This window comes from Prinia subflava, chromosome 2 (assembly GCF_021018805.1).
Source record: "Prinia subflava isolate CZ2003 ecotype Zambia chromosome 2, Cam_Psub_1.2, whole genome shotgun sequence".
In the NCBI taxonomy this organism is placed as follows: domain Eukaryota; kingdom Metazoa; phylum Chordata; class Aves; order Passeriformes; family Cisticolidae; genus Prinia; species Prinia subflava.
This window is the reverse complement of record NC_086248.1, coordinates 103,997,585-104,020,192: the sequence shown is the minus strand read 5'-3', so window position 1 is coordinate 104,020,192 and position 22,608 is coordinate 103,997,585. Positions and strand designations below refer to the sequence as shown.

General features: G+C 43.4%; 1 protein-coding gene across 10 annotated transcripts in view; it reads right to left on the bottom strand.

The window, feature by feature from the left end:
• Window positions 1–22,608, bottom strand: part of CCDC85A (coiled-coil domain containing 85A) — a 213,347-nt gene that overhangs the window by 51,444 nt on the left and 139,295 nt on the right. For 5 of the 10 annotated variants that reach the window (XM_063391403.1, XM_063391405.1, XM_063391400.1 and 2 more), the window contains one exon: window positions 9,886–10,804. In XM_063391403.1, the coding sequence (XP_063247473.1) occupies window positions 9,886–10,804 (919 nt within the window). Of the gene's footprint in view, window positions 1–1,298; window positions 3,830–9,885; window positions 10,805–13,374; window positions 14,211–20,062; window positions 20,229–22,608 lie in introns of those variants that run through there. The other 5 variants (XM_063391401.1, XM_063391407.1, XM_063391409.1 and 2 more) reach the window with 5 other exon arrangements.

Sequence of the window (22,608 nt, the reverse complement as noted above, 5' to 3'; positions counted from 1 at the left end):
GTTCATTTTCAAATTTTATCCTGATGGAAGACGAATGCTCCTTTGGATTGTACCAGTTAGCAGCCTGAAATCTCCAGCAGAGAGCTGACCATGCCTCTGGTTGGTACCAGAATCTCCTTTTCCCAAATCAAGACAACTACAGCTACCCAACTACTCTGCAACAGTAAAAACAGGTCACGAGAAACAAGACAGGAAACAGAGCTTCCTCTAGTAAAGCTATCATAGCCCTTCAGGTGTGGATCCATTGTAAATCACTTTGTATGCCAGGACATCTTTAAGCAGCCCTGTAATTGCAAAGGGTACATTAACAGCTTCTAATTGGACTGTTGCACACAGAAAAGAGAATTAAAAATAGCTTTGTTTCCCACTAGCCCAATTCAGAAAATTCAGGAAGGAAGGACACATTGCCTTAAAAGTTGATTTTGAAAGGAAATACATTGAAAACGTTTGTCTCGAGCTGATTGTTCATAAAGCTGTTTTCTAGGCATGTGAGTGACTTCAGCCCCAGTTTTTACACCTTGCTGAAAACAGACTAAGAATAAAGCTGTTAAAAAACTGGCATGATGCAATGGAATAATCAGCAACAAAACCTCAGGAAACCTGCATTAGTTGGTGGCTGATGAAACCTGTCTTGTCTTTTGTTCAGCTCATGGTTCTTAATACCCAGGTGATGACAATATTTGTGTGGTTGGTAAATTGTTTCCACAAGTGTTGATAAGAGCTGCAAGTGGGAACCAGGCACTACTGACAAAAGTAAGCATTTGCTCCGGGTAACAGCACACCCACAGCTCTTCATACACATCAAGCTCTCACCTTCATAAAGACATTTTTCCTGACTGGGCTGCCACCAGGGGAGCATTCACACATGTAAATTGATGTTCCACACATTGATGCTATCCCAGCCCACACATACAGGAGCTCTCCAGGACCAGAACTCCATGAGTTAGTCCAGCCAAGCTCTCTGGGCAGAGCTGCTTTCTCTCCTCAGTTACACCAGACTCATGCCAAACCCACTGTAGGCTCAAACTCCAGCATTACAAGTTGGAGCAAGGACAGGACTTTCTGATGGCTTTCCACAGCAAGCAAGGGACCAAAGGAAAGCAGCAATGTCCTCCTCTCGTCTGGGTACCCAAGTCCCACCTCTGGAGTCACAAACTTGCTCTGGACCTTTCAGAAGGTCACAGGACACCACGGAACTCAGAAAGCTTCTGCACCATGAACCAGAGCAGAAGCTTTTGGGCCTGAAAAGGACAGACATACTGCAAAAGCCATTTCCAGAAGAGGCATAAATGTTGTTAATCTGATGACCAATATGTTACAGATTTTCAGTCTTTCCCTCTGATGATAAATTCAGCATGTAATACCAAGGTTGTGGGTTCAATCTTCATACAGGTCATTTACTAAAGAGTTGAACTCAATCTTTGTGGGTCCCTTCCAACTCAGAATAAGCTGTGAATCTGTAAAAATAGATGTCACTGAACGTTTATTTTGCTGGCTTTCAGATCTGACATATCCTTGGGTTTGGGCAGAGGGAGAAGTTTTCTGCACAACACATACACATGTTCACAAAACCAGAGCAAAACAGGATGCAAGGTCTGATTACCCCCATGTCTGATGAGCTCTCCCCAAAATCCCACAACTCCACACAGTCAGCCTCTAGCCCAGCTGATTGGTTTGCCATCAGGGCACACCTTCCATGGTGTGGAGAATAAACACAGATGGAGCTGGACATGGACAGATCCACAGGTGACAAGTCAGCATCATGCCAAGACAAAGTCTATAATCTCATCCACCCCTGGTTCTCCACAGATCTGAACTGACTCAAGCCCTCAGATAGAACTTGAATACTGTATTTAGACTGCTGAAGGCATGGTGGTCAGAAACAGAACTGTACCTGCAATCTGTAGGGCAAAGAGCTCTGATTTACACCATTAAAACAGAGAAATCTGTGTTTGCTGAAATTTATCTCTATTTTGCAACAGATATCTCTGGGTGTGGCCAAACTGAGATTGTGCTCTGCTGATGACTTCTGGAGCAGTGAAGAAACTCTTCTAAAGAACCCTTCCCACTGCATTTCCACAGATACGATGGGACACAAATTTGGTACTTGGGCCCCATATCAGTAGTTCCATGAGCTGAGATGCAAATCAAGCCACTGGTTCAGCCAGCGGCCAACTCTCCTGACACCTGATGGGCAAAGCCACAGACCAATACGCCTCAGTGTTTGGAATGGAAATGCTCCTGGTTCCCTGGGGAACAGCATTTCCTAATAAACAAAATGCAAACACTACCCAGATTTCTGTCCTTCCAGGTTGTAAAAACTTACTAGTAACTTTTATCTTTCACTACAGATTCTTTCCTAAGATTTTCCAGAGCCTCCATGCTTCCTGTGCATCATGATGTGTTCCTGAGCAGCAGAGCACAAACAAATAAATCAAAATCCAACAAAACTGGGAAGGTATTAAAAGCACTTAAATGTCAAATTTGACAACATGTATCACCTGACTGCATCTTTGCAGTCAAGATCCTGTTTCCCCTGCAACAAAGACAAGGAATATTCAAAAATCCTACATTAGGTTTAAGTGACATGTAGGATTAATATCTAACATTGACTGACTGAAAAATACATGGGCTAAGTGCAGCTCTACTAAGCACAAAGCAGGTACAGCTAAGGTTGCTACATTTAAACTATAGATCTTTTCAGTGATAAATTCAACAGTATATTGCTTTCAACACCAAGATAAATTGTTTCTCATTCAAACATTCTTCACTAATCCTTCCAATATCCATTTTCTAAAGCAACATTGGAATCAACTCTCATTTTTTTTAGTTAAAAAAATAAAATAAAAACACATGAAACACAAAAAGTAGAACAGACTATGATGCCCAGGAAACTGACTCCTGTGCCTGAAGAACACATTTCCAGGTGACAGCTGATAAGTAAATACACTTTAATTTGCATTGCTGTAGAGTTATCACGAAAGTGGGCCATGCAAGTCCTTTTGTGCTACATCTCCTTTTGGAGGTCCCCCAGCCAGGAATTCCATGCATACAACTGGATGCATTTGCAGTATTTGTGATCAGCATAAGGAGTGAACACTGTCCAACTCATTCTTGACAAATCCAGGATGATGGAGTGACTTGACAGCATAAAACTCTGGGATCCATGCTTCCAAGACAGTCTGACCAGTCACTTCCATGCTGTTGGCCAATCTGGCAATTCAGGCTGAATATAACATTCTAGTACACTCAAAAGTTTAAAAAAAACCTTCCCACTTGATTATGTTCATGGAGAAGCTAAAACACTTAAATCCCAATGCCCTCATGCTGAAATTAGGATTTTTTTAAAATAAAAACCGAGGGGTTTTTGTCCTCATAGTTCTCCAGAATATTCGCATGTGCTATGGTTTTAAGCGGTCACAATGTAGCATGCGGCAGTCTGGACAGGAGTGTAGGCCAGGCATCAACATCATTCATCTGCCTCCAGTGTAATGTTCTTTTTGTTTCTTGTAATCCAACACTATTTTTAGAGGCTCATCCTAATGTCCTCAGCACTGTTTGCAGACCACAAAAGTCATAAGATGGATTTTGAACATCATTAAAGTTTGTTCACTCTAAACCAAAAACAGACAGGAGCCAAGAGGGGATGTGGGTCAGGAATCAATGCGTTTCTCCAAGCTCATCTGCACTTGGCCTAAGTGGGAACTTATCATGGAGTGATGAATCAGCCTTGTACCATTTGTAGAAAGCACTGATATTTTCCTTTGAATCCAAGCCACGGGTACAGGCTCCACAGTTGATCATGGCAAATTTTCACAGCTAGCAGGAGCTTAAAGAGATGCAGTGAAAGAAATCTAGTGAGTTTTGAGGTAAAACATTTGAAGGAGCTATCTCACTACTGATGAGATTAGAGGTGTTTAATACTACAGGCATAAAGGCTCTGGAATAATTTGTGTAATGTTGAGGAAGTACCAAAATGGAGACCTTTAGGAGACATTCTGTATTGTTGGTTACCACATAGCTCACTGGGCTTTCTCACCTATGACACATCTTTTGACAGTGCTTGAACACTGCTGTTTCACTGGTCCAAATAACAACTTCATTTATTGTATGGACTTCTACATACCTGTTAAGTTCACATGAATCACACAAATAAAAAATAAAAGGTAGAAGAAGCATGTTCTTGCTGAACTACACCAGAGCTGCTGGCTTCTTCACTCCCCATGAATGTTACAGAAACAATGCAAATGTGCCCAAAATTTTATAGCAGAAAGGATGAGTGGAACTAAGACTATTTGTTATTCACAGCCTTCACAGAACTGTTCATCTTTTAAGACAGCCTAGCTCAAGATAGCAGCTTTCCCATTCACAATCAATAAATTTGCACACACTACCATGCTGCATACCAAATGCTCACAGACACATCTCAGATCACAATTCTGACCCTCCTCTGTGTGCCTTGCAGAATTAAAAGCACTTAAAAATAAATTTACAAGCCCACTAAACATGCACAGAGTAATATCATTACTGCTTATTTTTTTAAACACACCTTTAGTTTACACCCTTCATCCCCCATGTTATACTTGTATAACTCATTCCCTCTCAAAGAGATTATTGTACTGCTTTCTGCATAAAGCAAAATTCAAAGCTGTATTTCAGTCCTAGCTGATTCTCTTCACAGAGACCACCCTTTAACCAGTGAAGAAGCACAGGCAGACAAGATTTACATCAAGATCATGACTTGAAGATAATTCTCAGTGCTCCCTCAATAACTATATATCTCTGGACATGACAATATGACCCAAGATAAGCTGTGCTTCAGTTTACTAATTAAGACATAACTTACTAGCACAGAAGCCAATGAATTTTCATTGCCAGAGTAATTTTCTTATGTACGCAAGGCTTTATTATACCTCATTCTGTCCCTTACTCCTGTCAACATCTCTGCACTTTGTGTGTGTGGCAGTACAAAATCTGAACTCCACACTACACTGCCTGCCATGCTCTTCCCTAACTACCCTGCACAATCTGCACAACTCTCCACTCTTAAGTACACAATAAAATTTAAAATTAAAAAAAAACATTAACAGATGAATAGAAGAGAAAGGACATTCTGACTGGCACCCTACAAGGTTGAATGTCTTAAGCAGCACTCACCAAAAGTTACTGTAATATACTGACCCTATTCCAAGTGCCATAGTTTAGAGAATTTTACATTTTATTAACTAATATTTCTAAATCCATATTCTATTCTAAAATCACAACAGTAACGCCAAAAGCTGTGTGAAGAACTGATACATGAGGTCTTGAGCTCAGGCTAAAGGTACTCTCTCTACACAAGGACTCAGACAAGGCTTTAATGAGAGGATTTGCCATTTTAGCACTAAGAAAAATAAAAAAACCCATAAATGTTCCCACTTATTTCAGGCAGACAACACTAACAGCCACGCAAACTTCTGATAAGCTCCCTGAAGTAAAGGCAAATGGGTCACACCTTGACCCAATCACCATGAAAAAGAAAGAAGCTTCTCTACAGTTTCCTGTACACACCAAAACAAACTCACTACTCAGAAAATACATTGTTTCTCAAAAATGTCCAATGAAATAAAGAAAACAGACGAAAGATCAGTATGCCAGCTCCATCCCAGCTGTACCGGTAGTAAGTAAGAAATGCTGCCTCAGGCTCCCAGGTGTGCAGTCGTGGGTGCCACCAGGACAGGTCAAATCACACACAGAGTGCTGTGCAGTGCCATTAATAACAGGCAGATTATTTGCATTTCAACTTTAAGAAACACAGCTTGTAAGCAAACATAGAAGGAAACATGACATCATCCCACTCTTCAGCCAGCAAGGAGAGCTGTTTACACAGAGAGGGTATCAGTTAACTCAGCAATATTGTGAGTTTTTCTCTCTGGAGTCACTCTGCTGGTTCCCCTTTTGACTCAGTACAGTGTTTTCTAATTTAATTTTCCTTCTCACAAGTGCATTTATAAGAGAAAGTGTCCAAAATTCATGCTGAGTCATTGTTTAGCCTATGAACACCTTTGCTCAAGGAGAGGTGATGCTGCATTTGTTCTGTAAGAGCCCTCACGTCTCCAGCAGTACAGGAGGTGTTAGTCAGCAGTTTGGCTTCTTTTCATTAATAACCTCAGCAGGAAGCGAGAAGCACACATGAAAGCCTTTGGATACCTTCCTTTCACACAGAAGTCAAAGCTCAGAGTAAAACAAAGGACTTCTTAAAATAGAAATTTGAAAATAAATCACTTAGATTAAAAAACCAACACTTAGACTGCAAATGCTGAGAAAGTAGATCAATTTATAGAGGCACTTACACCCCAGATATCTGTGTCAGAGCTAAACTGTCACATATTCTTCTAGGGTGTGTTAATGCTCTCTTCTCAAAATTATTTTATTGCTGGTATTTTCTCATCTAATTTCAGCAATCTTTCTATCCCAAATACTCTTGTTCTCATTATCTAGAACATTTAGGTGTGATTACAGCAAAATATTGTTACCATGTTTTATTCGGTTAAAACCTCTAGAATTAAATACATGTGTTTTCAATTAACAGGCACCAAGCCAAATTTAGCTCTCCCATCCCATTTTCTATCACTCCAAAGACTAAGAACACTCATTTCAGAAAAATATGTAGGAGAACCATGAAGTAGAGGGCTTTTTTAAAGCCTTATAAATCTTATAAATGAAAGCTGACATGTCATACAAGAAAAAATACCAAGATCAAACCCTTGAGCATAGAAGATGAGAAGAATTACGAAAGGAAATGTTATCACCTCATCCTTTATTCCTTCAGCTGTGCCTGTGAGCAGGAGGCTGAGGTAACTTCCCACATAGCTTAAAACATGCATGAAGGCCAATGACTAATGCATAAACACATCCTGCAAAGCAGCTCCAGCTGCACATCACATTTCTGATGGCATTGTAATATTATACTGCAACTGCTCTGACTGCAGCTCCAGTCTGTCAGGAATCTGCAAACTCTCGGATCCATCCCACATGTCTACCTATAGCCCCGGTTCTGGGAGAGCTAACACCACCCTGTGGAATCCACTGCTTCCCTGTGGTCACCAGGTGCTGACAGGATCCCAAACCCAGGTAAATGGGAGCTGCTAGAAGCTCCCATTTCTCCAGAAATAGCCAGGCTTTCCCCAAACATGATTCCAATTAGGAACACCAGGTCCAGGTAGACAGTACAGCACTTGTGGAATGAGGTTTGACATGCAAAGGAGTAACTTCTCCTCTCAGACATGATTCAGAGTCCAGTTCAGACCAAGGAAGATGAGATAGGTTTGTACTGACTCTGGTAAATTTTGACTACGTAGTTAAAATATTTTGTTTTACTCCTTTAAGTATCAAAACATGTTTGTCTCTGCCATTCATCATTTAGGGTCACCAACATGTCACTCCTGCTGCTCACACAGCAGTCCACAAGAACTACAATAAGTTTAGAAGAGCCCTGCAAACTCATGACACAGATGTGCAAATGTCTGCCAGCTAGAGATACTCCAAATTTGAAAACCAACTGGATTCCACCAATGTGATATAATATACTTACTGCATGACTTTGGGATCACAACCAAAATATTGTCATTTTGTATTGCTCATCAGAGTTTAGAGCCAGGCTTCCAGGCAGTTTCCTAACTCCCATTGTCACAATTTCAGCATTCCTTACTACAAGATCAGGATTTTTATAGCTTTTACTCAGCTGGCAGGGTCAGGTAAACACAGAATTAAGATTTACACACTATTTTCACAATAACAAATTAAAATGACCAGCACTTCTACCACTTCCATATTAACTGTTCCCCACAACTTTACAGTAGCTGACAAAATCAAAACACAAAATACCCAGAAGTATTCAGCCTTGCTGTGAAGACCAACTATTTCCCTGAAGTTTAAAGCCTTTCCTTCACAGCAGAGCTGTCAAGAGCCTTACCAAGTTTGATCAAGGTCAGACAGATGTCACATTAAAACCTTAAGCTTGCATCAAATTACATAAATATGAAAGAAGAGAGGTTTGACAACTTTCTGGTGAGAGAAGTTGTCAAACCAAAAAAGACTTCTCTGTAAAAGTGATTATATAAAGCACAGGGCAGGCAGAGTTCTGATTAAAGTCAGTAAAGAGCCTCCCAAAGCATCAGCTGCCCTGTCCAGCACCTTGTGGTCTGAGTCCAATCTTTTGACAGCTAAAATACGCTGCACAAAGGATGCCAGTCAACTCAGGCATAAAGTAACAACTGCTTTCACTGCACTGTTAGGAAAATGGTTCTTAACAAGGCTACTTGGGTAAAAAAAAACCAACCAAACAGAAAGCCTACAGTGCTGGCAGCAGAAAAAACAGATCTTCCTTCCCCTGTGAGTTTTAAAGACACATACTTAAAACCTTGGACCACCTTCCTACATAAACTGTGGTGGACTGAACATCATGGGTACAAGAAACAAGTAAATTTTAGGAAGTCTGGTTCCATACTTTGTGCTACTTACAGAAGGTCAATAGTAAACACAAAGAACTGAATGGAGAAAAATACAGCATTTAATGGAAGTTGCGTAAGGCCAACTTTAATAACTTCTGTATTGCACATCTTCACATATTTGTCACACATTCACCTTATTAATAATTTTAAAGTCTTTAAAAAGAAGAGTCTCTACACTTACCGTGTTGGGGTTAGTCAGCCCTGTCAAAAATACATATCTCATGGACACAATGTGGATTTGCCCCTGCAGAGAGGGGTTAACTGAAGGCATTGTGCAAGTGAATCCCAACAGGTAACTGGACTAGTGTGACAAAGGCTGAGGACAGCACCCATCTCACAAGCACATGCAACAAGTGGTCACTTCCACTGATGCCAGCACAGCTTCACACAGCTGCTTATGAAATGGAAACACAGGAATTCCATCCAAGACAACTTGCTAAGGCAAAATCATCACTTTCTGCAGAGCTTGACTTCAAATCTAAGTGTAAAGGTCTGAGAAAACGGTTTCCAACCAGGAAACTAATAGCCTTTGTGAGAACATCCCAAAGCACATGGAAGAAATACAAGGCAGCAGGCTACAGGAATTCTGCTAAGTCTAAAATGATTTATTTCTATAGCAGAGTAGGATGTCAACTTTGTAGCTTTCAAAATAACAAAATACTTAACATTGTGACTCTAAGAAATAATTTATTTCCATCAGTCAGGATACACAGCTCTTAAAAACTAGGCATGTTTATCGGAAACCTTTCTAAAAGGCAGCAACAACAACAACAAAGAAGGCCCTTTCCTAAATTTTTAATTTGTTATGATTGAAAATATGCAAACTCAAAGCTTTGAAAAGATTTAGGAGCTATTAGATTCCTTTTTATTGAGCCTACTCCTCATCTGGGGTCTTTTCCAAAGTTTATGGAAAAGGATATAAGAAGCCTTCAATCAATAAACAGGAAATTTTAAAATCTTTAAAGTTACAGACAAGGCAGATTAGGAAGGTGGGAATGAAATTGGAGACACTCAGCTCCACTCTGCTGACTCAGATATAGGCAGGGCAAGAAACATAATGCGATTCCTCTCTTATGCAAAGACAAATCCACCTCGGGAGAAACAGATTACATCTACCAACCACAGAGAAGGGTCAGGGTTGAGAGCTTCTCCTGGATACTCTACACCAAAACTCAAAACACACTTTTCCCCTACTTCTTTAATCTACCCCACACCTGCTGAATGGACAAACGTACTCCAGTTAAATCATCTGCTAAAAGGAATAATGGTAAGACCAGACTCATTGCCTTTCATTTCTCATCAAACATCATTCCTGCTGCAGAAATAGCTGGAATAACACTGAAACTAGCTTAGCAATTTTCAAAGTGAGCTTTCGCTCCAAGTATTGACCCACCATTCATTCCGTTGTACAAACTCCTGTGGTGAGGAGACAGCTCATCTGTCACTTGTCTCCTGAGGGTACCTTCTCTGCTGCCTCCGCTGAGGTGTTTGAGGTGCTCTGGGCTCCCTCCATAGTGTTGTTTGAGATGCTCCGGGCTCGTACCCCTCACCTTGTGCAGGTGCTCTGTGCTTCCACTGGACGTGTGCTTTTGAAGGTGATCTGGGCTGCCACCACTGTGCTTTTGATGCTCAGGGCTGCCACCAGGCCTCTGCTTTTGAAAGTGTTCAGGGCTACTACTCAGAACATGCTTTGGGATAGTTTCTGGACTGCTGCTGCTGTGCTTCTGTTGTTCAGGTACTTTGACAATGGTTTTGTGATGCTCAGGGCTTGGCCCTTTCAGGTGATGATCAGGACTGCCAGAACTCCTGGGCTTCTGCAGGTGCTCTGGGCTGATACTTCTGTGTTTCTGGTGCTCAGGGCTTCCTTCCCCCCGAGGTTTTTGGAGGTGTTCTGGACTGGTGCTTGGGTGGTGTTTGTGATGGTCTGGGCTATCTGTGCTGCCCGTGCTGGAAGTGCTGCTGCCATCCCCAACATCTCTGATGTACACGCTGGTGGCAGTCAGCTGGCACAGGCTGATCTGGCTGTCGATAGAGCTCCGGCTGCCTGCTCCTCCTCCACTTTTCTCCTCATCCAGCAACACACACAACTCCTTCAGCTCCAGGTTCTCCTTAACCACTTCTTCTTGCCTCACTTCCAGCTCTTTCAGCTTCTGCAGGTATAAGGCCACCTCCTTGTGCATGACACTGGCGCTGTACCTGCCCAGCCTCTGCCACTCGCGGGACACCCTCTTGCCCTTCTGCCGGTCATCATCCAGGAAGCAGCAAAGGTCCCTCAGTTCCTGGTTATCCTCCTGCAGCTTCTGGTTGATGTCCTTTAAAAGAAAGATTATCATGACAGAGGAGTGTCTACAGGAATTGATGTTAAACTGTTAAACAGGCCAATGGACAGCACTTATGCAAACTCATATTTAATCACTCCAGTGAGGCATAGACAATGCCATGTGTAGACACGGCATGTTGTAACAGCACCGTGCTTTGAGCAAACAAAGATGCTGTCCAGCAAAACCTGCCCCTAGCTTGGAGTTAATTTCTAATTTCTGATACAGTAGAAAAGTTTCAGGTGCTTAACTGATTTTCATGCCAAATATCAGAGTCATTTAGCTCCCAAACTGGGCAAAGATTGTAAGTGCTCTCATGATGATCTTGCTCCCCTGAGAAATATTCACCTGCGAGTTACTGCTAAATAAAAGTGCTAGGTACATCAGAAATTGTAATCTCTCTTAAATAATTAAGATTTATACTCCCTATTCCCTAAAGCATACTCACATATAAAGATGACCATTTTAGAGATTTTTTCAAAATTTGGGTTTGCTGGATACTGTTTCTGATTGGCATAAAAGCCTTGTCAGTCATCACTTAACCAGGATTACTTCAACCACTCTGAAATGAAATAACCTGCTTAAAACAGATTCTTCAGCTCTAAAAAAATGAAGTACATGATTCTGTGCCCTTCCCTAAGTGAGGAACAGTCTGAAGCAAATGCTCTGAAGTAAAAATGCTCAGGGTATTATTACAGCAGAATAAAAACATTTTCAGTATCTTATCCTTCTAGTTTGGACTGTGACTATATTTCTCTTTCTCCCACCATCTACATATTCATTCCTTACACATGGCATTACAACTAGAAATTAGCCACATTTGTTGAAAAAGTCAGTCTTATGGAAACAACACTTTGCAGTTTCCTAGGAGAAGGAAGCTTTTGTAACTCCACTGGATTTAGGTGCATGAATGCATGTGTTTGTCTGATTTTTGCCTCAAAATAATTCAGAATTTCAACAATTTCAGCCTGTATTTGACAACAGAAAAAAAATTTAATGAGGCTTTAAGGTATCCTTAAAAATCTCTGGTAGTGAGAGATGTTTGAAATGATCCCACAGTGGAATAAAAAAGTTGAGGAAGTCCACAATTCCTGAGTCAGGAAGCAGGAGACACCCATCCAGCTGGTCACTCTTACTGATGGAGCAGTTATTTCACACAGGACAAAGGAGGGAGATTTCCAGACACCAAGACAGGGCTCAAGAAACCTCCTTCTCCCAGATTCTTTTTGAAAGTTCCAGCTGAGGCATCTGAACAAAAGGCGGAAGTCAAACAAGACTTTGGAGTTTGGAATTGAGAGAGGAATTTGTGACTCCTTCCTACCCATCTTAAATGTGTTTGGTCAGTTATCTGGAGGATGCAGAAATCCAGATACTTCTGCAGGTAACTGGAAGAATGATACTATTGTTGTAACTGAATTTACATTTAAAATATAAGCTTCAGTTTTACTCAATACTACCATGCGTGGGTCTCTTTTACCCTCAGACACCACCAAAGTGACACACATACTCATACTTTGCAGAACTCAAAAACTTGGGAGGCAAGAACTGTTTTCCCCCACAAGCTATTTATTTTATGCCACACTATTATCAAAGACACTTTCTCAACAATTCTGTAATTTAAAGCAATTCTACAAGTGAAGAACTCTCTTCTAAGGCACTTTTCTGGAATAATTCAAAAGCCCAGACTGCATCTCTGTCTCTTCTCTCCTTCCCTCCAACCTCAACTTGCTGAAGGAATCTCCTGAAAATTCTCAAAGCACTATGCCAGAAAATGTTCTGTAGTCCTGTCAAAGATAACTTTCTAGGTCTATAACCTACGAGGAAGGTAAGGCTTTGTAAATAGTCACACTTTCTTCCCAGTCCTCAGAACTGGGAAGGAAGCATTAGGGACTAAGCTTCTCATCCACCAAGAGAGTGAAATTAAGACAGGAATAAGCCATTACAGAGTTGGTCTGTCTTTGACTGCAGCCTGCACAAGCACACAACCGAGAATGGTTTGATCAGAGATGTGTTACCATATGTCTTTTTGGACAATAAACTAGGGATTGGTTCTGATCATCCCAAAGCTGAGCCCAAGGGTTTGCTATCACCTGCCACATGCTACACTGTATCCTGGAAATGACCAACTCTCTTCAGCAGCCTACCAGCCTGCCTGACAGATTATGTCATCTGAAAATAGTGACAGAAAATACTGTGAGCTACACAAACCCTTATTTCTCGTGCACTTCAGGCAGGATCATTTAACCCCACTCAAAACCAAGTAAGTCTATCCTAAACTGACAAGACTTCAGGGTTTTTATCAACCCAAAAGAATACTGGGGCAGAGCAAAAACCACCTGTTCCCCACAGCCTGACAAATAGCCGGTCATCTCTTAGCCGGGCACTTGACTGATTATTAAGTGGGATCAAACGCTATTCACTACAGTCCTCATCCAGTTTTCATGTGGCTGTAGGGAGCGGCTCCTCCCAGACCATCCACTGACGAGATTGCTCCCGGCGTGACAGGCGAGGGACGCGGAGACACCGCACAAACTTCAGGGGTCCCATCCTGCCCACCCCACTACCTTCAAGCCGCGGATCTCGCCGAGGTGAAGCTGGAGACGGCGGTTCACCTCGCGGATGAGGTTGCTGTGGTCCAACATCGCGCTCATCTTCTCGGCCTCGGCGCGGCGGAGGCTGCGGATCAGCTCCTCCTTGCTCCACTTGAGCAGCTCCTCGTCCGACACCTTGGACAAGTCCTCGGCAGGCGCTGCCCCGCAACTTTCCGCCGCCACTTTGGACATGGTAGCGGCCCGGCAGCCCGGGGCACCCGCAGAGCCTCCCGGGGCCGCCCCGCCGCCGCCGCCGGGGGAAAGGGCGAGCCCAGAGCCCGCGGGGTGCCCCCAGCTCCAGCGCTGGGCCGGGGGTAATGAGGGAGACTTCTGGCCCCAGGCAGCGGATCCTGGAAAAAAGGAGGAAAAGGAGGAGGAAAGGGTGTGGAGGAAGCCGGGCCACAGGCTGGGGAGCAAACTTCCCCCGTCGAGAAGGAAAAAAAAAAAAAGAAACAGAAAAAAGACCTAGACAAAAAGATCCCCAAGACAAGCTAGGCTCTTGCAACAGGTCACCGCCAGCTGCGTGCCCCTGATCCCCGCCGCAGCGCCAGAGATGCGCGGTGGCTCTCACGGCACCCGCCGTCCCCGGGCTGCGGGATGCAGGAGAGGATCCGAAGTGCCGATGCCGCGCACCATGGCGTATGGCAGAGCGGGCGGGCGGCCGGGCAGGAGGAGCGGGATGGAGCGGGATTTAGCGGGAAGCAGCGGGAAGCAGCGGGAAGCAGCGGGAAGCAGCGGGAAGCAGCGGGAAGCAGCGGGAAGCAGCGGGAAGGACGGAGCGGAGCGGGCGCTGCCAGCGCCAGTGGCGGGCGCGGGGCCGCTCGCGGCTTTTCAGCGGGGCGCGCGCCACGTGCGGGCGGGGGCGGCGCGAGCCCCGCGCGGCTGGCGGGCGCCCCCTGCCGGCCAAAGCCCGCCGGCGCGGCCGGAGCCATCCCGGGGCGGCGGGCGGGACGGACACACCTGAGGGACGGACACGACACACCTGCGGCAGCACCCCGGCCCTCCCGGCCCCGCCGTCTCGGCTGGTGACCGCCGCGCCCTGAGAAATGGAGGCACAAAAGCAGCCGCCCGCGCATCAATGCGATGCCTCCAGTGGGGCGGCTGGCGAGAGGTCACATTACATCACCGCCGCGCAGCACCGCCTCGGCTCCGTGCAGCTCGCAGGCACCGACTGGCTCGCACCGAGCCCGAGCCCAGCTCCTTACTCCAGCTGAAGGTCGCATGCCATGAGCTAAACCCCTCACAGGAATTAGGCTTGGGCTGCTTATAGACCTTCCGAAGAATATTCAGCCGCAGTGTAGCAAGAGACTCATATTCCCCGATTTGCTTAGCGATACAAAGACTCCGCGTAAATCTGCCTTGCAGATGATTTGAGAATGAAACTTGATAATCCATTCATGTACTTACAAAGAAAGATGAGAAGACAGATCTCAGAGGCAGAGGTGGATTAACTGAAACTATTAGGAGAGTAATTGGTTGAATCTCTGTTTTTCAAAGGGATTCACAAAGTTCTCCCTGAACAATTCCCCTGCGGGCAGAGGAGGCTGCCTTGCTTAACGGGCCCTTCCTACCTCCAGTTCTGCAATTTTAGAATTATGTAGGATTAAAAAAGATTTCTGGTTCTTGAGGGGAAAATTGAAGTAGTTAATACCAACACTGGCAGATCACGAGGTTGTAGCAGGCAGCTGCAGAACCTGTCCCACATCACTGTTCCAGCTGGCTCCTTTGGCATTTTCCTGCCAATGCCAGAGGACCAGACCATGGATTATCTTCTGCTCTTAGTCCTATTTAAAAGTTGCTACAAGAATGATTAAATCAAACACTTCATTTGTTCTTACTGCTAATTCTCTCCTTGAACTGCCAGCTGTATGAGACCACAATAAAAGTTCTCCTGCTCCTATCCCTCGCGGACTACACTTGGACTCTTCACCACACGAGTCCTCTGTGCTTTCCCTTTCCAATTGTCACAAAGAGATGTTCTTTCAGCTGATCCATTTTCCATGTACTGCCAGCCTCCCAGGCACATGCCAGACACTCTGGTACCATCCAGGATGGGTCCTGGCATGGGAAACCCACTTGAGCTACTCCCACAGGGCCAGCCTGCTGCTCAGGATACTCTGCCCCTATTCCAAGGAATACCTGTGCCACAGGAGAGGGGCATGTTGGCTCAGCTGTAGGAGGAACCCCAAAGCCCATCACTGTCAACAAGAGCTCCAACCAAGCACAGAGCTTTGCTAGCATGAAATCCCATTTCTTGAGCAGCACCAAGTATTATGTGGAAATTTTATTTTCTCTGCAAACTCTATCACTCTTCTAAATCCTCTGATTTTTTTTCACTGCTCAGAACAAAGCTTGAAATAAAAGCATCTGACCAGACACAGCAAAAATACAGTAAGAGGCCATGAAAAGGAGCTGTCATCTTTTATGCCCAAATATATTTCATTTTAATGCAACTGAAAAAAGAACAGCTTGGCAGCAATAAATAAGGAGTTTTCTTCTTCTAATTCAGCAGTGTATGAGTTGAAAAGTCATACGATGTTGGATTTTTAAAAGTTTAAAATAATTTCCATCCCTGAAATAAACAGTTAACTGAAAAATGTCCAAAAACTTTTTAATCCAAAAGCTTCAGGGAAGAGTGTCCACTTGCCTCAACATTACCAGTGTATTCTGGAACAGCATTTCAGTTTTTGATCATGAGGAGCCATGGAAAGCAAGGATCTGAGGGGAACAGCTCTAGGGAGCACCTTGTTCCCCACAAATATGAAGAACCTCCACATTTGTGTCTTCAGGAGGCACAACATTATTGTACAGGCACCAGTGACATGGGGAATTCACAGAGTATGGACACTGGAAGTCATTCAAACTTCAAAATTTGGGACAAATGCAGCTCTAATAATGGAAGCAAAAACGTATCAAGTGAAACTAATCTGGAACATTTCTATAAGGAGAGGATCTAATTTCACATTCCCTCACGCTTGTGTAACAAGATCAAATGAGAGTGGGAAGCGCAACATAATTACTCCCATCTCCTGGCAAGTTTAAAACTTTCCTTTTAGACAGTCCTGCTCACTGCCCACATGCCAAGTATTTCCCTATTCCTGGCTTTACCTTCAGTGGTGAGGACAATTGCCCCAAAACAAACACTCTAATTTTCACACTAAAGCTGCATTTTTGCAATACTCCCCTGAATAATTCTCATTCACAGCCTGAAATGGAGAGTCTGGGTAAATGAGTTTGGAGAGCGCAGTGCTGGGATTGCTGCAGCCTCTGTCCAGTGGCAAGGGGAATGGCAGTCCCTGTCCATCCTTCCAGTTCCTTCACACCAGGTGCCAAATGCCAGCAGCAATGCGGATCCGCAGCCAATTGAATCTCCATAGCTGACCATGCTTTGCCAGCTTGGTAACATTTTCACTGCTGTGTCCTGCCCTTCCCTGGACATGCAGATACCCAGCAATTGTTGCTGGAAAATTTCTCTGGCATATCCCCATGGACTTGCTTTTCATTGCTGCCTGCAGACCCTCCAGTGTTTTAAGTCTCTGACTGCTGGGCGGAGTCTCTAAGGATTATCATAACCAATAATAATTATCTGATGATTTTAAAAATTCTTGGACATTTCCAATGAGGCCCTAAAGCTGTTCACTAGCTCTCTGCCAAAAATATATCATAGCCAAGTACTTGCCTAGCAGTCATTTTACTCAAAGATGGCTAAACTGTTTTTGTTCAGACCTTCCAAAAATACTTTTGAGAGGAGTTCAAACTTGAAAAATGTCATTCCCAGATTGGAAGGAAGTGGAGAAAGCTTTAAAAATGAAAAGTTCAAGTAATTTTAGTTACAGTTGCTTCTAGATGTTCTTCCCATCAGTCATGTGTCTGTAGCTGACACCCAACACAGCATCCCCAACAGCAGCTGCTCTCCAGTGCAGCCTGTTCATTTCTCTGCTGGCTTGTCCCCTGTCCCTGGGCAGAGCTCCACACCTTCCCATCCCTAACCAAGGAGAGAGTTCCCCTTCCTCACCTTCCCATCCTGTCCCTACAGAGCCTCTCTCCACCATGGCAGCACTCCAGCCATGCATCTCTTGCCTACCAGGTCTGGTCCATTATTCCCTCATTTGTGTCATTGTCATCAGCTCTCTCTGTCCATTCCTAGGTTAAAGTTCTCCTCAGCAGCTTTGCCAGCACATCAGCAAAAATGCTTTCGCCTCATTTGGCCAGGCAGATCTTACCTCTTCCTAGCAATCCTTGACACTCAAAATGGTCCAATGGTCACAAAAAACATCCCTGCTGTCAGTGCCAGCTGTGCCAGCACTTACTGGCCACAGGATCCATTCACTCCTCCTCCGGCTCTTTCACCATCATAGGATTCACTTTCCAGCCCTGACTACCACTCCTGCAGTCACTGTACCAGCATAAATTAGATAATGCATTTTACAATACAATATAGATCAACTTTTCCTAATGGAGTCTCCAGCAGTGTTCACACAGTGTTGGTACATATGAAAGTTAATAGTCTGACACCAGGCCATCCACACAGTATTTCCTACTTCATTGCATGCCCACTTCCACTGCACAAAGGATATTATGGATAATGACATCAAGCTAAAGCTGGCCACAAACAAAATCCTTCAGTACAGACACCTTTGTACTCAACGCATTTACAGATGGAATCCTCGTCCTTTGCTCCTGACTTGACCACAGGTAAACATAAATGGCCAACTCTGAACAAACCAAACCAGGCAACACGCATTTTTCTCATCCCAAAAATACTTTTGAGAAAGAAGTTCATGTATTTCCAACTAGGATAAAATGTAAAAGAAATCTAGAAAAAATGTTTTCAAATTAATAGTCTGAAGAGAGGGAGCAAGCTCAGCTTGCATTAGTCATTGAGCTTTTTAAAATTTCAGAAGTTGCAACTTAAACCCCTTTACTTAATTACTTGTGGTAAATAGTTTCTATTTATTCTTCAAGAAAACTAACTACATAAAAAGTTTTTTCTTCTTGAAATTGTGGAGAAGTTTACCTCCATATTTCAAAATTCAGAAGTTCTCATAAAGCAAAGTTTTCTGTGAACTTCTTCCTGCTGCCACCTACACCTTCCTTATGGTCCAGTGACCATGCAAGTGTGTAGTAAACTGGATCAGCTTTGTGAGTCAATGAAAAAATAATGTTAAAATCTACCACTTATGAATAATAACTGGTTTTCCCATGGATGACTGCATTAATCTGGCTCACAGAAGCTGCATGGGATGCAAGGGAGGTGGAAGGAACACACAAGGCCAGGGATGGAGATGGAGCAAGTCCATCCCTGCTGACAGAAGCCTGCATTTGTGGAGAAGACTAAATACACACCCTGACTCAGGACAGCCACCAAAGATGCCCCAGAGGAGAAGAGTGGAGAGCAACGAGCACATCCTGCTTAAGCTTAGGCAGTGCCTGTGGCTCGGCCAGACTTGCAGCTTTGACATGAAATCTGTAATAGAATGAAAAGTCCAGGAAAGTCTCACATAGGCACTTTGCCTTTTATTTCAATTTCAGACTTGTGTGTCCCTCCTCCAGGACAAATCCAGGATCCTCAAGTCATGGGTTACTCACAGGAGGTAAGGAAAAGACCTTTTCCTGAGCCAGGAAAAGATACTGCCACTCAAACTGACAGGGAAATTGCTTCTGCGGGTGTTGGCCCATGCTCCTGAACTCGCCGGTTCATGTAAATGAACATGCTTTATAACTGCCCAAGGTTAAACAAGTGGGCTGATGGCTGATCCTTAAAGACAACATCAATATGGAAACAGGCACCTTTCCAACTCAGCAGAGAACATTCCTGAGACCATAACTTAAAGGCATCCATAGACGTTAGAGGTAAATCATTAATTATAACATTTTTATGTGGTTGATTTTATTGTGGAGGGCTTGGCAACTTTTCTGCAGAGCTGAGAGTTTGTTCTGGCTGGGATCCAATGGAGACACATAACCAGAGCATCTGTGGGGTTGTTTTAATTGTGCTCCCATTCTTCACTTGGGTAACACTGGTCTTTGCTTCCTGTTCATACTTGATTAGTGAGTAATTAAGGGGCCAGATGCTTCTTTCCACTATTGTTGATGGAAATAAAGTACATGCCCATATGGTGGGGAGTGAGACAAGGTGCATGTCCTGCAGCATCATCCTTTGCTCCCCCAGCCCCAGAAGAATGGCAAATACTGGCACAATATCTACAGACATTAAGATGGAGACCTTCTGTCCTCCTCTAAGACATCAATAGAGCTTTAAGCATTTATAACAAACTTAGTAAACTTAAGTGTTGGAATGAGAGTAAGGCGTTATTGATACTTGTTAATAAAACCTTTTTACAAAAAGTGAATACTCACTGCATTTTTTTATAAAGCTGTGTGTGCTTAAGCAAAACTAATCTACAATGGAACAGACCTCCAATGGTTTCTAACATTGTTTTTAATTTAGAATCGTCTTAATTTAGCAAAAAACACTTAAATCAGCCACCCATCCACTCACTCTGGCCGAATCATCATTATATGATGGCCTTTTATATCCAGCTCCTTCCTTGGTAGGGCAGGATTTTGTAATTTGTAACAAATCTCCCAAAATTTCAGGTTTTGCCTGCAGTATGGTGGGCTCTGTTGTGAAATCATTGGTTATTTACTCACCACTTACTTTGTCACAGAGACACCAGTGGTCTGTTGCAGAAGCCAATTTCTCCCTGTCTCTTGCTGCTTCACTTCCACAACTTCCACAATGCAGCTCAGTGGGAAACAATTCCAGGGACTTCCAAGCTATCCAAACATCCCATCCTAAGGTTTTCACATCTCTATAGGATTACCTCTTTATAGAGAAGCAAAATTAGATTATTTTGAAGATTTCCCTGGAGTTACTTTAAATACTAGCCTGGTTTAAAAACACAAACAAAACCATTCATCCAGCCAAGCATGGGTCCTTGAGTATAAAACTGGAAACCAAGTAATGAAAGAAAAGCCTAAAGCTAAGGAACACCCACAGGAGATATTTGCACATCAGTCCACATCAGTCTCATGTCCTCACTGCAAGCCCAAGTCCATCTCAGCACTTTCCAAAGCCAGTGGCCAAGCCATAGCATCTGGAGTGCTGCTTTCCACGATGTCCTTCCTTGTTTGAGCTCCAGAGATGGGACAGCAGCTCAGGAACAGCTTATCTCCTGACACGTTGACCTGCGATGCTGCCCTGCCAGCCCTGACCCAAGCTTCATCTGAAGGGTGCTTAGCTCTGCACAGCTCCTGCTGCAAGAAAGAATTCCAAGACAAAAGCTCTTTAACTTTTAGATAATAAAAAGCAGCAGGAGTAACACAACGTCTCCAGCAGATGTGGCTGTGATAACATTCATTTCCTTTATATCAGTTGCAGCTCTGATAATTCCCATTTCCTTATCCCTATTCTTTAAAACTGGGCTTTTTTTCTGCCATTCCTTTTTAATTAAAGACAAACAAACAAAAGAAAAAGAACAGAAGACAAACCCAACAGCAACAACAACAAAACTCTCCAAAGTTTGGACTCCTATGAAGTATTCAGAGCTTATCTAATGGAACATAGCACTTCCTATTGAGTGCATTCCCTCTGCTGCTCCAGCAGTTTAAAAACAACTGCAGTATTTCTTAGGTTTGTATCTCACATTTGAGCAAATCCTGGGTCCCCAGCTCCCTGGCAATTCCTCACAGGGCTCTGGTGGAACATGGCAATGACACGGGTGAAAGAGTGGGCGCTCAGAGCCCTTTGGGCTCACTCGCAATGTCACTGAGAGGGCCAGTGAGCACAGACTCTGACTGGAACAGCAGACACCTTCTGCCTTTTTTCTTTTTTTTTTTTTTAATTGCCATCTACAGATTAGTTTTGATGAGAAAAACGAGCAAAGCTGCCCAGAAAAAGAGAGTTAATGGTATGGCAGTAAGGCTATCATGATGCCTAGTGGAGTTCTAAGTTCTAGCTGGAATTAAAGCCCAGCTGGATTTAAAGTCATTGCCTTCACATGAGTTGGAAACTACAGGACTGTAGAAGGAAGCTGCCTGCTAATAGATAAACTGCACACTTGCTCCAGCCCCTTGCAGACCTCAATGGCTCCATAAATTAATTAATTATCAACTCTGACAATGCCATTCAGGAGGGAATAAAGACTGCAGAGTATTATCTATGCTGAGCCTCATTTATTTATTTATTTGCAATGCAATAGCATCCGAGACCCCCCGCCATGGAGTGGGACTCCTTGGAGCTGTGGCTATAGTACCACTGAAGGAGAGGACTGTCCTCCATAGTGCATAAAAAGACAGTGCCCCTAGAATTTACAGGATACACCTTTAGACCTCTGATCTAAAGGAAAAGGAAAGAGGCAAAAATTGTTAAATCTGAGTGTCCCATTTAATATGTGGGCATTTCTCACTGCAAAGCTGCACTCACATTAAACTAAGGAAGGAACAAATCACTGCTTTATTGTCAGTTCAGCAAACAGTAATCAACTGAACCTTTACCATCATGTCATGCAGCAAAACATTTGAAGTTCTTCACTGGTTTCGAGCCACTGAAATATGCATCTACATATCAATGTATCCAGTGCCCCTCTTGGAAGGAAGGTACACAGTAATTGGAAAGGCAGTTCATGAGGTTATTGAATGAACAACAATCCCCACAGATCACCTTCCTCTGCAACTTTCATCTCCAGGAACACACTTGTTAGTTATTCTGCTGATTCCTCTCAGTGGGAAAAATCCATTAAATATTTAATTAGGCTGTGTTCAATATATTAGGTAAGTGAACTACTCTATCTAGTGCCGACTTAACGTTACATGCTGTATCATTACAGCACTGTGCTGCAATGCCATGCATATTATTGGAGATTTTGCTCTATTTCCTTATGAACAGGAACAGCAAAACAAAAAAGAACACCCAAATGATGATTTCTATTCTAAGTATACTCCTTTGGGCTATTATTACTTAATCAATTCCAGAGGAAATGCATGAACTCAGGAAACTGGGCACTGGAGTGAGGGGTTTTTTGGCTTGTTGGAGTTTTTAAGCGGAGTGGGAATTATTCAATAGGGAAAATCCCTGTGTATGGCTTTCACAGCCACAGGCATGACAGACCAGAGTGGACATCCTAAACTGAATGAAACAGAGCTAAAACAGAGAGAGGGCAACTTAGCAATTCCAAGAAATAAGATTTAATCAACTAAAGCACA